Consider the following 14,007-nt stretch of genomic DNA (forward strand, 5'->3'; position numbering starts at 1 on the left):
CCCAGGGACGGGATAGTACGTCATAGCGATCAGCGGCGCCCACGTGGTGAGCGCCGCTGATGGCGGCCGGGTGTCAGCTGATTATCACAGCTGACACCCGGCACTATGTGTCAGGGGCGGTCACGGACCGCCCCCGACAAGTTAACTCCTGGCACACTGTGATCAAACACGATCGCAGTATACCGGGGGTTTAGGGAAGCATCGGCAGGGAGGGGGGCTCCCTCCGTGCTTCCCTGAGACCCCCACAGCAGCGCAATGTGCAGCGCTGCTGCGGGGGCCTCCTTCCCTGCAGGTCCCCAGATCCAAAATGGCAGCGGGGACCTTCGGGGGCCTGCAGGGAGCCGGTTTCCTCAGTGCCTGCAAAGCGCAGGGACGAGGAAGCCTTCTGCACTACCTGTGACAGATCGCTGACATTGTAATATAGTTAAAAAAAAAGTGTAAAAATAATTTATAAAAAAAATCGCTAAATAAATTTAAAAAAAAAATATTCCCTAATAAATTCATTTTTTGGAAATAAAAAAAACCAAAACAATAACAGTACACACATTTGGTATCGCCGCGTCCGCAATGACCCGCCCTATAAAACTGTCCCATTAGTTAACCCCCTTAGCGAATCCCTTAAAAAATAAAAATAAAAAACAAACCAAAAAATAAAGCTTTATCATCATACTGCCGAACAAAAAGTGAAATAACGAGCGATCAAAAAGACGGATATAAATAACCATGGTACCGCTGAAAACGTCATCTTGTCCCGCAAAAAACGAGCTGCCACACAGCGTCATCAGCTAAAAAATAAAAAAGTTATAGCTCGCAGAATAAAGCGATGCAAAAATAATTATTTTTTATATAAAATTGTTTTCATTGCATAAAAGGGCCAAAACATAAAAAAGACATAAATGAGGTATCGCTGTAATCGTACTGACCCGAAGAATAAAACTGCCTTAACAATTTTACCGCACGCGGAACGGTGTAAACGCACCCCCCCAAAAGAAATTCTTGAAATGCTGGATTTTGTTCATTCTGGGTCCCAAAAATCGGAATAAAAAGCGATCAAAAAGTGTCACATGCCCAAAAATGGTACCAATAAAAACGTCAACTCGTCCAGCAAAAAATAAGACCTCACATGACTCTGTGGGTCAAAATATGGAAAAAAAATATAGCTCTCAAAAAAAACTATTTTTACAATAAAAAGCGTCTTTTAGCGTATGACATCTGCCAAATATAAAAACCTGCTATAAATAGTCAATCAAACCCCCCTTTATCACCCCATTAGTTAGGGAAAAATAATAAAATTAAAAAAATGTATTTATTTCCATTTTCCCATTAGGGTTAGGGCTGAGATTAGGATTAGGGGTGTGTTGGGGTTAGAATTGGGGGGTTTCCACTGTTTGGGCACATCAGGGGCTCTCCAAACGCAACATGGCGTCTGATCTCAATTCCAGCCAATTCTGCGTTGAAAAAGTCAAATGGTGCTCCTTCCCTTCCAAGCTCTGCCATGTGCCCAAACAGTGTTTTACCCCCACATATATCAGCGTACTCAGGACAAATTGGAGAAAAACTTTTGGGGTCCAATTTCTTCTGTTACTCTTGGGAAAATAAAAAAATTGGGGACTAAAAGATCATGTTTGTGGAAAAAATATGATTTTTTTTATTTTCACGCTCGGGCGTTATAAACTTCTGTGAAGCACTGGGGGGTTCAAAGTGCTCACCACACATCTAGATATGTTCCTTAGGGGGTCTAGTTTCCAAAATGTGGTAACTTGTGGGGGGTTTCCACTGTTTAGGTACATCAGGGGCTCTCCAAAGGCAACATGACACCCGCAGACCATTCCATCAAAGTCTGCATTCCAAAACGTCACTACTTCCCTTCCGAGCCCTGGCGTGTGCCCATACAGTAGTTTTCTCCCACATATGGGGTATCAGCATACTCAGGACAAATTGGACAACAACTTTTGGGGTCCAATTTCTCCTGTTACCATTGGGAAAATAAAAAAATTGGGGACTAAAAGATCATGTTTGAGGAAAAATATGATTTTTTTATTTTCACGCCCGGGCGTTATAAACTTCTGTGAAGCCCTTGGGGGTTCAAAGTGCTCACCACACATCTAGATAATTTCCTTGGGGGTTCTACTTTCCAAAATGGTGTCATTTTTGGGGGGTTTCCACTGTTTAGGCACATTCAGGGGCTTTCCAAATGCGGCATGGCGTCCAATCCCAGCAAAAAAGTCAAATGGCGCTGCTTCCCTTACGAGCTCTGCCATGCGCCCAAATGGTGGTTTACCCCCACATATGGGGTATCAGCGTACTCAGGATAACTTGCACAATAACTTTTGGGGTCCTGTTACCCTTGGAAAAGTAAAAATTGAGGGTGAAAATATCATTTTTGTGGAAAAAATATGATTTTTTAATTGTACGGCTGTGAAGCCCTTGTGGGTTCAAAGTTCTCACCACATATCTTGATAAGTTCCTTGGGGGTCTAGTTTCCAAAATGGGGTTACTTGTGGGGGGTTTCCACTGTTTAGGTATGTCAGGGGCTCGCCAAACGTCACATGACGTCCGATCTGAATTCCAGCCAGTTTTGCATTGAAAAAATCAAACGGCGCTCCTACCCTTCTGAGCTCTGCCATGCGCCGAAACAGAGGTCCCCCCCACATATCAGGTATCAGCGTACTCAGGACAAATTGCACAATAACTTTTGCAGTCCAATTTCTCCTGTTACCCTTGGTAAAATGAAAAAAATTGGACCTCAATTAATTTTTTTGTGAAAAAAAGTTAAATGTTCATTTTTTTTAAACATTCAAAAAATTTCTGTGAAGCACCTGAAGGGTTAATAAACTTCTTGAATATGGTTTTGAGCACCTTGAAGGGTGCAGTTTCTAGAATGGTGTCACTTTGGGGTATTTTCTATCATATAGATCCCTCAAAGTGACTTCAAATGTGATGTGGTCCGTAAAAATAAAATGGTGTTGCAAAAATGAGAAATCGCTGGTCAACTTTTAACCCTTATAACTTCCTAACTAAAAAAAATTTTGGTTCCAATATTGTGCTGATGTAAAGTAAACATATGTGAAATGTTATGTATTAAGTTTTCTGTGTGCCATATGTCTGTGATTTAAGGGCATAAAAATTCAAATTTGGAAAATTGCGAAATTTTCAAAATGTTCGCCAAATTTCCATTTTTTTCACAAATAAACGCAAGTTATTTGAATTAAATTTTACCACTAACATGAAGTACAATATGTCACGAGAAAACAATGTCAGAATCACCGGGATCCATGGAAGCGTTTCAGAGTTATTACCTCATAAAGGGACAGTGGTCAGAATTGTAAAAATTGGCCCGTCATGAACGTGCAAACCACCCTTGGGGGTTAAGGGGTTAAAGTGTTTGTCCAGGACCTTAACATTAATAGCCTAACCTTAGGATCAGTCATCTACGTCTGTCCATCAGTTGTTCTTGGTGCTAGAGGCAGCTGGAACTGCTCAGCCCCTATAATTACTTCACTTGTTAGTGGTTTGTAACGTTTCGGTTGACAGACACATTTTGGATGGTAAATTGAATGACAAATGTTAAAAATAACCATTCTGACAAGCGACTGGGATTACTTACACTGTAATTTATAATCTGGAGGTAACAGCCTGATATGAGAGAGTGGAATTCGCCCTGTATCACCATCGTCAAATTCTACAGACACGAGATCGGTATCTTCATCCTGGTTTAAATTTCCTAGAAAATACAAAACTTGGTAATAATTTTTTTTAAATGTATTTATTTCTTTTTTATATAAAATCTTGCTTATGCAAATTCAATCTTAAAATTATGTACTAACTAATGTGACCTACAAGATGAAATAGATGCACTTCCCAGATGTGGTCACCTGTTGTGAAGCAGTCATTACCGATTACTACTCTTGTTGCGACACTAACTTACTTTTTGCTGTGCCATACAACTCCTACTTGAGCTGTTGTTGCATCTTGTCAATTTGTTTTAATAAGCAAATGTGTGCTGGATTGTAATATAAAACCCCCACAATGTTTTTTTCCCCTTTCTATTCCTTTCACCACATTTAGGCTAAGTGCACACGTACCGGAACTCTCGCGGAAATTACCGCGAGAATTTCGGAATTCCAGTCCGCGGGAAAATCGCATTTTAAATTCCCGAGATTTTCCCGCGGAAAAACTAGCATTTTGCAAGCGTATTTAGCTTGCAAAATGCTAGCGTTTTCCAAGCGATCTGTAGCATCGCTTGGAGAACTGATTGACAGGTTGGTCACACTCGTCAAACATAGTGTTTGACGAGTGGGACCAACTTTTTACTACTGAGGCCGCCTATGCGGCATCAGTAGTAAAAGATAGAATGTAAAAAAAAATAAAAAATGGTTTTATTCTTACCTTCCGACGTCCCGCGCAGCCGTTCCCAGTAATCCTTTGCGAAAATGCCCGCGATGACGTCCGTTCTCGCGGGATCGCGATGTCTCGCGGTAATTCGCGATGACGTCGCGCGAATGACCGCGAGACTTCGCGATCCCGCGAGAACGGACGCCATCGCGGGCATTTTCGCAAAGCACTACTGGGAACGAGAGCGTGAAGAGAAGCGGGAAGACTGCGCGGGACGTCGGAGGGTGAGAATAACAATATTTTTTATTTTTAAATTCTTTTTTTTACAGGGATATGGTACCCAAAGCCCGGAGGACAGTCTCCTCTCCTCCGGACCGTGGGTACCATCCGCAATTGTTCTGCTTACTTTCCGCATGGTGTGCACAGCCACATGCGGGAAGTAAGCGGAACAATGCATTCCTATGGGTGCGGGATCGCCGCGATTCCGCAAATTAATGAGCATGCTGCGGTTTTTACCGCAAAGCGATTCCGCCGCGGTAAAAACCGCAGCATTAGCACAGCATTGCGGAATCCCATAGGAATGCATGGGATGCTTATTTTTCGCGGCAAAATCGTGCGGTTAAAACCGCCGCGGAAACGCGAAAAAAACGCCACGTGTGAACTCAGCCTTAGGATAGTTATATGCTTCTCTTCTGCTTTTTCCTAGCCAACATTGCAAACTGAGGTAGTCTCTGTGAGCGCCACGTGTCCGGGTTCATGCAGATGATTGAATAATCATCAGATAGGTACGGCAAAACTTTATCATGGAATGCTGCAATAAATGACAATGTTCTGTTCATTCAATAACAACGTGATTCTCCATAGGAACCTCTGCAGGTGCCCACAGACACTACTTCAGTTTGCATAATTTGATTTCTATATTCTCATTTTTTTCTTCTGGTGGACTTGGATCTGGCTGTTTGGAGCGATAGGTGGACAAGGAGGATTTGTTTCACATACCGTCTATGGTGTTGTACTCATAGTAAAATGCTCCCAGGGGAGAGGGCACCTAACAATCTACTTATTTACCCAGCTTCACACAAGCGAGTGCCTCCCCCTCTCTTTTTATTTTTACTCCATGTCATTTTCCCTAACAAAACAAATCATTCTTTGCACTGATCTCCCAGCCAGTGGTAGCTCTGACCTGCCTATGTTTTAATACTCCGGCCCCTGTTCTGACGCAAACGTCCATCGGCCAATCCACTTATTTAAGGGGTAATTGGGCTTTGTGCAATAAAATTTATATTTATATCTCTTTTTCCTTAGTGGGATTGATTACTTCCAGTGGGAATATGGATTGTATTTAATAAGGACTATAAATAGATCCCGTGCAATACAATCATCATGTACCCTTTATTAAGTAAATATTAAAGGGGTAATTGGGCTTAATGCAATACAATCTACATTTATACCTCATTTTCCTTAGTAGGATGCATGAGTCCACTTAGTGGGAATACTTCACTGGAGTTATTCCACAAAAAAATCTTGGTTTATTTGTCACCCACTCTATCTTATTCCAGTGTCTTGTCTAATATTAATATCCACTATGGAAATCAAAATGTGGATAGACACAACATGGTGATCACTTAGGTTTTTAGTTTAATATCATTAAAAGTTACGGTATATTTTAGGAATATTGTTTTGCCCACCAAAGTCAGTGATTTTGGTTTATTGGTGGCTTTATATTGGTTTTTCTTGGGGGACCTTTTTCAGTTATACGGTAGACTCGCGTGTCCGCAAGAGAAATAGACATGCTACGATCTGGAAAGATGCGCCCCACATCTGTCTCCGCAGGTGAGCCGCAGGCATCTCTGGATGCATAGTGGACATGGGATTTCATCAAACCCAATCCACTATGCTGTAACATCTGGACGCAGCATCCATCCCGCAGCAATTACTGATCGTGTAAGTTTAATTTACTCACTAAATTGGTTTACGTAACTTTCTACAGAAATGTATCCTAGCTACCCTTCGTCGCTTAACCCCTTTACGGCCTTGGACATACCCACATGTAATGGTCAGATATGTTTTCCTGACCTTTAACGTATGGTTACATCATGATGATCACGCGGGGCACAGAAGATGAGCCAGCGTGACCACCGCAAGCTCTGCTAAAATTAAAGCAGAGACCTGGCTGTGACCTCGAGGAGCGATGCCCTCACTGCCCCGGGAAATGTAGCAATGAATATCAATCACAGCATTTAAAAAGCTCGGAAAGGAAGAGAGCTCTCCCTTGCTATTGACATCCCTGTGACGTCATCACGAGGTCCCAATCATTGCCATGGCAACCCGAAGTCGTCATGACGACAATAAAATCATCCAGCTGTGGTACACCTGTTAGAACATGCTTAGAGAATGGTCTAAGAGGCTTCTGTCAGTGCAGCACTGAAAGTAATAATGCATTGCAATGCATTATACCAGAGATAAGAGTAAAAAAAAAGTTAAGTCCCACAGAGAGACTAGGTACAAAAAAAGTAAAAAAAATTTAAATATTTTAAAAAACACAAAAGAACAAAACAGTAAAACTTCTACACATATTTATGTAAAAAAAAACCAAAAACATTACACATTAGGTATTGCTGCGTCTAAAACGACCTGACCTATAGAACTGTCACAATAGTTAACACCTTCATTCAACACCGTAACAAAATAAATAAAAAATGAGGCAAAAATCTATGCCTTTTCGTCATACCATTGAACAAAAAATGGAATATACAATCAAAAAATTAAATGTAAATATAGTATAACTGAAAACAGCATATGTCCCACAAAAAACGAGCATATTGTGCCACAAAAAACCGAGCCATCATACAGCTCTGTCTGCGAAGAAATAAAAAAGGTATACCTCTCACAATATAGTGATGCAAAAACATTTTTTTTCTATAAAATAATTTTATTGTGTAAAAGCAGCAAGACAAATTATATCAATGTGGTATTGCAGAAATTGTACTGACCCAACTCCTGAATTGCTGGGTTTTGTTCATTTTGCCTCCCAGAAATCAGCATAGAAAGTGATCAAAAAACATCAACTCGTTCTACAAAAAAACATTACTGTCGGTAGAAATACAGAAAAATTATAGCCCTCAAAATATGCCTCATAGTGTGCCTAAACCACATTTAGGATTTCTGTAAAGATGAAAGCCAGACAAGTTTAAGGGGTCCATGTCTCCAGAAGCACGAGCTGGGCATAACAACATATTGGGCACTGTAATGCACGGGCACTACAATTTTGTCCAAGCTATAGGTAAAGCAAGAGCGCAATAGGGTCTTATCCGGGTGACTTACAGGGTTTAATAAAGAAATATACTCACCCTTTCCAGGAGAGAGCAAAGCATATAGGATTAGTATGTCAGCCTGCTGCACATCCAACTGTCCACCAGTGACCGACACATAAAACTCTTAGGAATAAAATCTTTGGATTTAAGTGCGTTGCCAGACAAATTATCAGATTCCAATCATGTAGATGAATTAATCTCTTTATTCCCATCGCGTTTCGAAGTCCATACTTCTTCCTCAGGGGATGACATATACACATACACAGAGCTGTCTCCAGCTTTATACACTCACTTTTTCAAAATTGGCGCCAATGATAACATGTGATGCACCGCAAAGGTCAAAGTTCAGAGATCAAATGTCATGAAAATGTCACATTAATTCATCTATATTTGATAAAACCAATTGTTCTTATTTTTATTTTACAGAAAAAATGACTTTTATTAAAACTATAATAGAAAAAAATGGAGAGAGAAGATAAAAAAAGAGCGAACTCCCGTCGCATAAAAACCAAAGTCCAGCGCTCACACCATTACACCAGACAAGATTATCTCCGGATGAAGAGAAAGAACAAATCAAGATAAAATGTTTCCGTGGGATCTTGAATAATGAATATATATATATATATATATATATATATATATAAATATAGATAAAATCATAAAATGTAATAAAGATATATATATTAACAAAAATGTATTGATGACAATAAAATTCTTTTTAAATTTTTTTTTTTTTTAAAATGTCTAACGGATTAATTTTATCAAAAAAATCAAAAGGACAAGTGGCTCTCGTTTAAGTAGCAGGACCCACAAGGAGTTGGTTCAACAGGAGAGACCTAGATCGACACCCGTGAAATAAATTGAGTTGGTTCAACAGGACCACACAGCCATTACATCTTAGAATGAATTGACATAGATACAATATCAAAAGAGGCTTCTTGCAACATGGGTTGTCCAGACATTTTTCTTTAAAACATAATAAAAATCCATGTGAATTAAAGATTAGCCCAATTGAGCATATTCCCAGTAATCATCCAGATAGAATAGGGAAATTAAACAGAAAGGAGATTTTCTGGATCTATAGATTGAACACCTTGAAACCTAATGGGTTAAATGAAATCTCAGAAGTTTTCCTTTGAGATATTTTTCGTTTTAAACAATTTATTACTATCACCTTGTATTATGTTCATGCAGTTTCTTTATATAGTTTCTCTTATGAAATAATTTTTTAATTGCGGTGTACTGTATTAAATGCATAGAATTTTAACCTTAATTTTATTAATAGTTTTGTGTATATTAATTGTATGATTAATATGTGTAAATTTTATGTTGCATTTTTATTGAGAATACCAATTGTTTCTTCACTCCTTTTCAATTTATTTCACGGGTGTCGATCTAGGTCTCTCCTGTTGAACCAACTCCTTGTGGGTCCTGCTACTTAAACGAGAGCCACTTGTCCTTTTGATTTTTTTGATAAAATTAATCCGTTAGACAATTTAAAAAAAAATTTTTTTAAAAAGAATTTTATTGTCATCAATACATTTTTATTAATATATCTTTATTACATTTTATGATTTTATCTATATTGATATATATATATATATATATATATATTCATTATTCAAGATCCCACGGAAACATTTTATCTTGATTTGCTCTTTCTCTTCATCCGGAGATAATCTTGTCTGGTGTAATGGTGTGAGCGCTGGACTTTGGTTTTTATGCGACGGGAGTTCGCTCTTTTTTTATCTTCTCTCTCCATTTTTTTCTATTATGGTTTTAATAAAAGTCATTTTTTCTGTAAAATAAAAATAAGAACAATTGGTTTTATCAAATATAGATGAATTAATGTGACATTTTCATGACATTTGATCTTCTCTGAACTTTGACCTTTGCGGTGCATCACATGTTATCATTGGCGCCAATTTTGAAAATGTGAGTGTATAAAGCTGGAGACAGCTCTGTGTATGTGTATATGTCATCCCCTGAGGAAGAAGTATGGACTTCGAAACGCGTTGGGAATAAAGAGATTAATTCATCTACATAATTGGAATCTGAATATTTGTCTGGCAGCGCACTTTAATCCAAAGATTTTATTCCTAAGAGTTTTACGGGCACTACAATGGCATATTTATAATTTTCACTCGACAGCATCCACTGCTACTTCTTTCTAGAACACAACAATGTAGTCAAAATTGCCACTACACCAGTACATAGGGGTGACATTTCTAAAATGGGGTCACTTGCAGGTGGATTCTGCTCTTCTCGCACTTAGGTACTCTGTATATGGAGTCCGCAAATTATTCTACAGCTCCTTACCTCCAGAGCCTTGCCATGTCGCTACACAGTACTGTGCAGCCACATATGGGGTATTGCTACATTCAACAGAAATAGTGTTGCCAGTTTTACTTATTTACTAGTGTGAAAATGTAAAATCTGGGGCTAAAACAAAACTTTGGGGGTAAAAATGTACCGTATATACTAGTGTATAAGCCGAGTTTTTTCATCACTTTTTTCAAGCTGAACACGCCCCATTGGATTATACACAAGTCCAAGTCATTGTCCCAGAAAGCTGGCGGGGGAGGGGGAGCTGTGGGTCACAGAAGCAGAAGACGGAGGCTGTGGCTAAAGTCTGTGTCTGCTGAAGAAGAGAAATGATTATTCATTTCTCTTATAGCGCGCACAGTGACAACTGCAGCCGCCGGCTTCCAGAAAACATCCTACTCACCCTCCTCCAGCGAGCCCTTGTAGAATCTCGTTGGTGCCAGCTTCCAGCAACTCTTCTTGTGCAGAGCAATCACGTGGCACAGCTTACTAAGATAATGAATATGCACGTGTCTCCACTCCCACAGGCGTGGATGGAATATTCATTACCTTAATGAGCGGGGCCACGTGATCACTCAGCACAGGAAAAGCTGCTGGAAGCCGGCACCAACGAGATGCTGCAAGAGGGCACGCAGGAGGAGGGTGACTAGGATGTTTGTTTGTTTTTTTTGTAATATGAAGCATGGATGGGAGGGGGGAAGCCACGCATACCAGGACAGCGACAGGGGGAGCCACGCATACCAGGACAGCTACGGGGGAAGCCACGCATACCAGGACAGCTAGGTGGGAGCTACGCATACCAAGACAGGACGGGGGAGCCATTCATGCAAGGACAGGGATGGGGAAGTCATGCATACAAGGAAAGGGATGGGGAGCATTGCACACCAGGACAGGGATGAGGGGACAATGCATACCCGGCTTATACTCAAGTCAATAAGCTTACCCAGTTTTCCGTGGCAAAATTAGGTGCCTCAGCTTAAGGGGGTTTTACACATAGCGATATCGCTAGCAATACCGCTAAAGCGTCACCGATTTTGTGACGCAGCAGCGATATTGCTAGCGATATCGCTACATGTGAAACTTACCTCCGACCGGCTCCCCCGCTGGCTATCGCTGATTGCGCGAGATTGTCCACGTACATTTCTCGTCGGCTGCTTCCTGCTGGCGCCGACGAGCGACGCGTGGACGCGGGCGGGAGGACGTCATCATCGCCGCGTCTGAAAGGTAAGTAACGACCGCTGCTGCGTCGCTGCATCGCTGTGAGATCTGCCTGTTTGGCAGCTCACTAGCGACCATTTAGCGATGCACCAGCGATCCTGACCGGGTCATGAACTAATTGAGAGGTGTAGTTTGTAAAACTGGGTCAATTATGGGGGGTTCTGCAGCTATGGCACCTCAGGCTTGCCACCAATGTGACATGGCATCCTCAAACCATTCCAGCAAAATCTGAACTCCAATATGGCGCTCCTTCCCTTCTAAGCTTTCCACAGTGACTTAAAGGTAGTTTTTGACCACATATGGGGGTATCAATGTACTCTAGAGAAATATTACGGTTCATTTTCTCCTATTAACACTAGTGAAAATTAAAAACTTAGGGCTGGAGGCGTGGCTATGCAGCAGCTGAGAGAGGACGCGATCAGGGAGAGCTCCTCACATCCTGACATTGATCCGGTCAGCTGACTCGTGGTGCTGCGCAAACCTGCCGATATTGGACCCCTGGACTGTGGAGCACCCCTGGACCCCCGCGGGAGGCCGAATCTCGGCAGGCAGATAGCGGTAAAGGACGGGGCAGCCGGCGGGGCCTGCACGAGGCGGTGGCCATTTTCAGAAGCGCATGCTCTGGCTGTGAGAGACGCGGCGCTGGCTCCCTCCTCGCAGCGCTGACAGGAAGGTGAGCACATATCCTGTGGATCTGAAAGGGAGAAGTGGTGAGTGCTCTGGAAGATTGGGCCCCACATTCCCCTTTGTTAAGTCACCCAGCTAGTCAGTGTTATTACTCCAGGGTCCTCTGGACCTATCCCTGGCTGCTGTCTCTATGGGAACTGCGGATCCCTCTCCAGCCATAAGGCCTCTCAGTCACTCCTTAGAGTCAGGATTTATCCTCATGTGTGGCCCTTCTGCTCTGTGCTGCCCCTAGGACACTTGCTATTATTATATTACAGCACTGCTGTGCTCCTAACTTGGACCGGAGAGTCCCCCTGGACATACCATTTCTGTTACCCGGCTGTGCCATATTGCTATTGAAAATGAACTGCTCCAAGGGGGCAGGAGCAGCTGAAAAATTGAAAGAGTTTGCTAGACCTGACCATTCTGACACTACACGGTCCCTCAGAAATAACCCCTCACAGGCTCAACGTAAAAACCATCCCTCTGAGGGTGAAGAGGAGAGTGAGCACGAGGAATTAACCCTCAAGCAAGCATCTGAACAACTGATGCAGGCCATCTCCTTAACTAGGACATCGCTGAAGGGGAAAATAGAGGACATGTATACCGAGGTGGGGCGTCTTCGACAAGATATGCAGGCCATGAGAGGGCGTATTACTGAGGTGGAGACAAGGGTGTCCAAGGAAGAGGACACCATCGCACCCATGGAAGCCAAGCTTACGAAAGCGGCGGGCTCGGTGAATGCATGGAGGCAAAAAGCAGACGACCTGTAGAATAGAATGTGTCGGAATAACATTCGAGTTATTGGTCTGCCGGAACGTTCGCAAGGTCGACATCCGGAACAATTTCTAGAAGATTGGCTCAAAACCTCTTTGGGAGACGAATTCTCCCCAACATTTGCTGTGGAAAGGGCTCATAGGGTCCCTACAAGACCTCTTCCTCCTGGAGCCCCACCTAGACCTTTTTTGGCGCGTCTTCTCAATTGCAGGGACAGGGATGTGATTCTACGTCTAGCTCGACAAAAAAGTCCCATCAAGTTCAACAATGCCACGATCTCAATTTTTCCGGATTTCTCCATGGAACTTCAGAAACAACGAGCACAATTCATGGAAATCAAGAAGCAGCTCCGGGAGAGGAATATCGTGTACTCAATGATCTATCCGGCCAGGCTCCGGTTGGTCCACGAGGGTGGTTGCGGTCCCACAGCGGGTCTGCTGCGAAGGAATCCTAACATCTCTACTGTTAATCAAAATTCTTTTTATTGATGGTTTGATTGGAGCTTTTTCCACGGACGTCCGGATTACAAACAATACCGGACACAGAGCTCAGTGATGGTATCCCCGTGTCTATGTCGTGATGGGAGAGCAGGACTTTGCTCCCGTATTGTTTGTTTTTCCACTTTGATGTTTTTTTTTTATAGTGGTTTTATTTGTTTTCTAGGTATAATTCGCAGCCAGCAGCAATTTCAGTTTATGTGTGGTTTCTCTAAATTTTACCCGGGTACTGATGTAGGCCATATCCAGCGGAGTAAATATGGGGTCTGAGATGATATGTATGACATGGAATGTGAGAGGTATAAAAACCCCCCAGAAAAAGATCAAAGTCTTCTCGCAGATTAGACATTACTGCCCTCACATTGTGGCCTTGGTGGAGACGCATCTGACCAGGGATACAGCCCGGTGTGTGCAGGAGCCTTAGGTACAGTGGTCTGTTCATGCATTCCATACTAGTTACTCGAGAGGAGTTTCACTGTTGGTGTATAGAGATGTTAGATGGGAAGCCAGGGAGACCCGGAGGGATCCTGAGGGTCGATTTGTCTTCGTATATGCATCGATAAATACCAGGAAATTATCCAGACGCGGATTTTATCTGTATGGGGGACTTCAATATGGTTATGAACAATCGTCTTGATAAACTGAGACTGGATGATGGAGTGGCTGGGGGGGTTCCTTCGCCGACAGCAACCCAACTGTCGCTATTTATGGAGGGTAGCGGGTGGCTGGATTTGTGGAGAGTGCGGCACCCTGAGTTGAGAGAGTATAGCCGCCACTCATCCACTAGGCGCGCCCTATCGCGCATAGATTACATATTCGGAACCAGTGGTCTGGCGATGTGGGTGGATAGTGTGGAGCATGGCAGTAGAGGGATC

The 14,007-nt window shown here is 42.3% G+C and overlaps 1 protein-coding gene across 8 annotated transcripts in view; it reads right to left on the minus strand.

Annotated features, from left to right (window-relative positions):
• Positions 1 to 14,007, minus strand: part of TNRC18 (trinucleotide repeat containing 18) — a 753,175-nt gene that overhangs the window by 79,598 nt on the left and 659,570 nt on the right. For all 8 annotated transcript variants that reach the window (XM_073558135.1, XM_073558139.1, XM_073558141.1 and 5 more), the window contains one exon: positions 3,608 to 3,724. In XM_073558135.1, coding sequence (XP_073414236.1) covers positions 3,608 to 3,724 — 117 coding nt within the window. The remainder of the gene's footprint in view (positions 1 to 3,607; positions 3,725 to 14,007) is intronic.

Source organism: Dendrobates tinctorius, unplaced genomic scaffold (genome assembly GCF_039654945.1).
Source record: "Dendrobates tinctorius isolate UK_male_01 unplaced genomic scaffold, ASM3965494v1 ptg000254l, whole genome shotgun sequence".
NCBI lineage: Eukaryota > Metazoa > Chordata > Amphibia > Anura > Dendrobatidae > Dendrobates > Dendrobates tinctorius.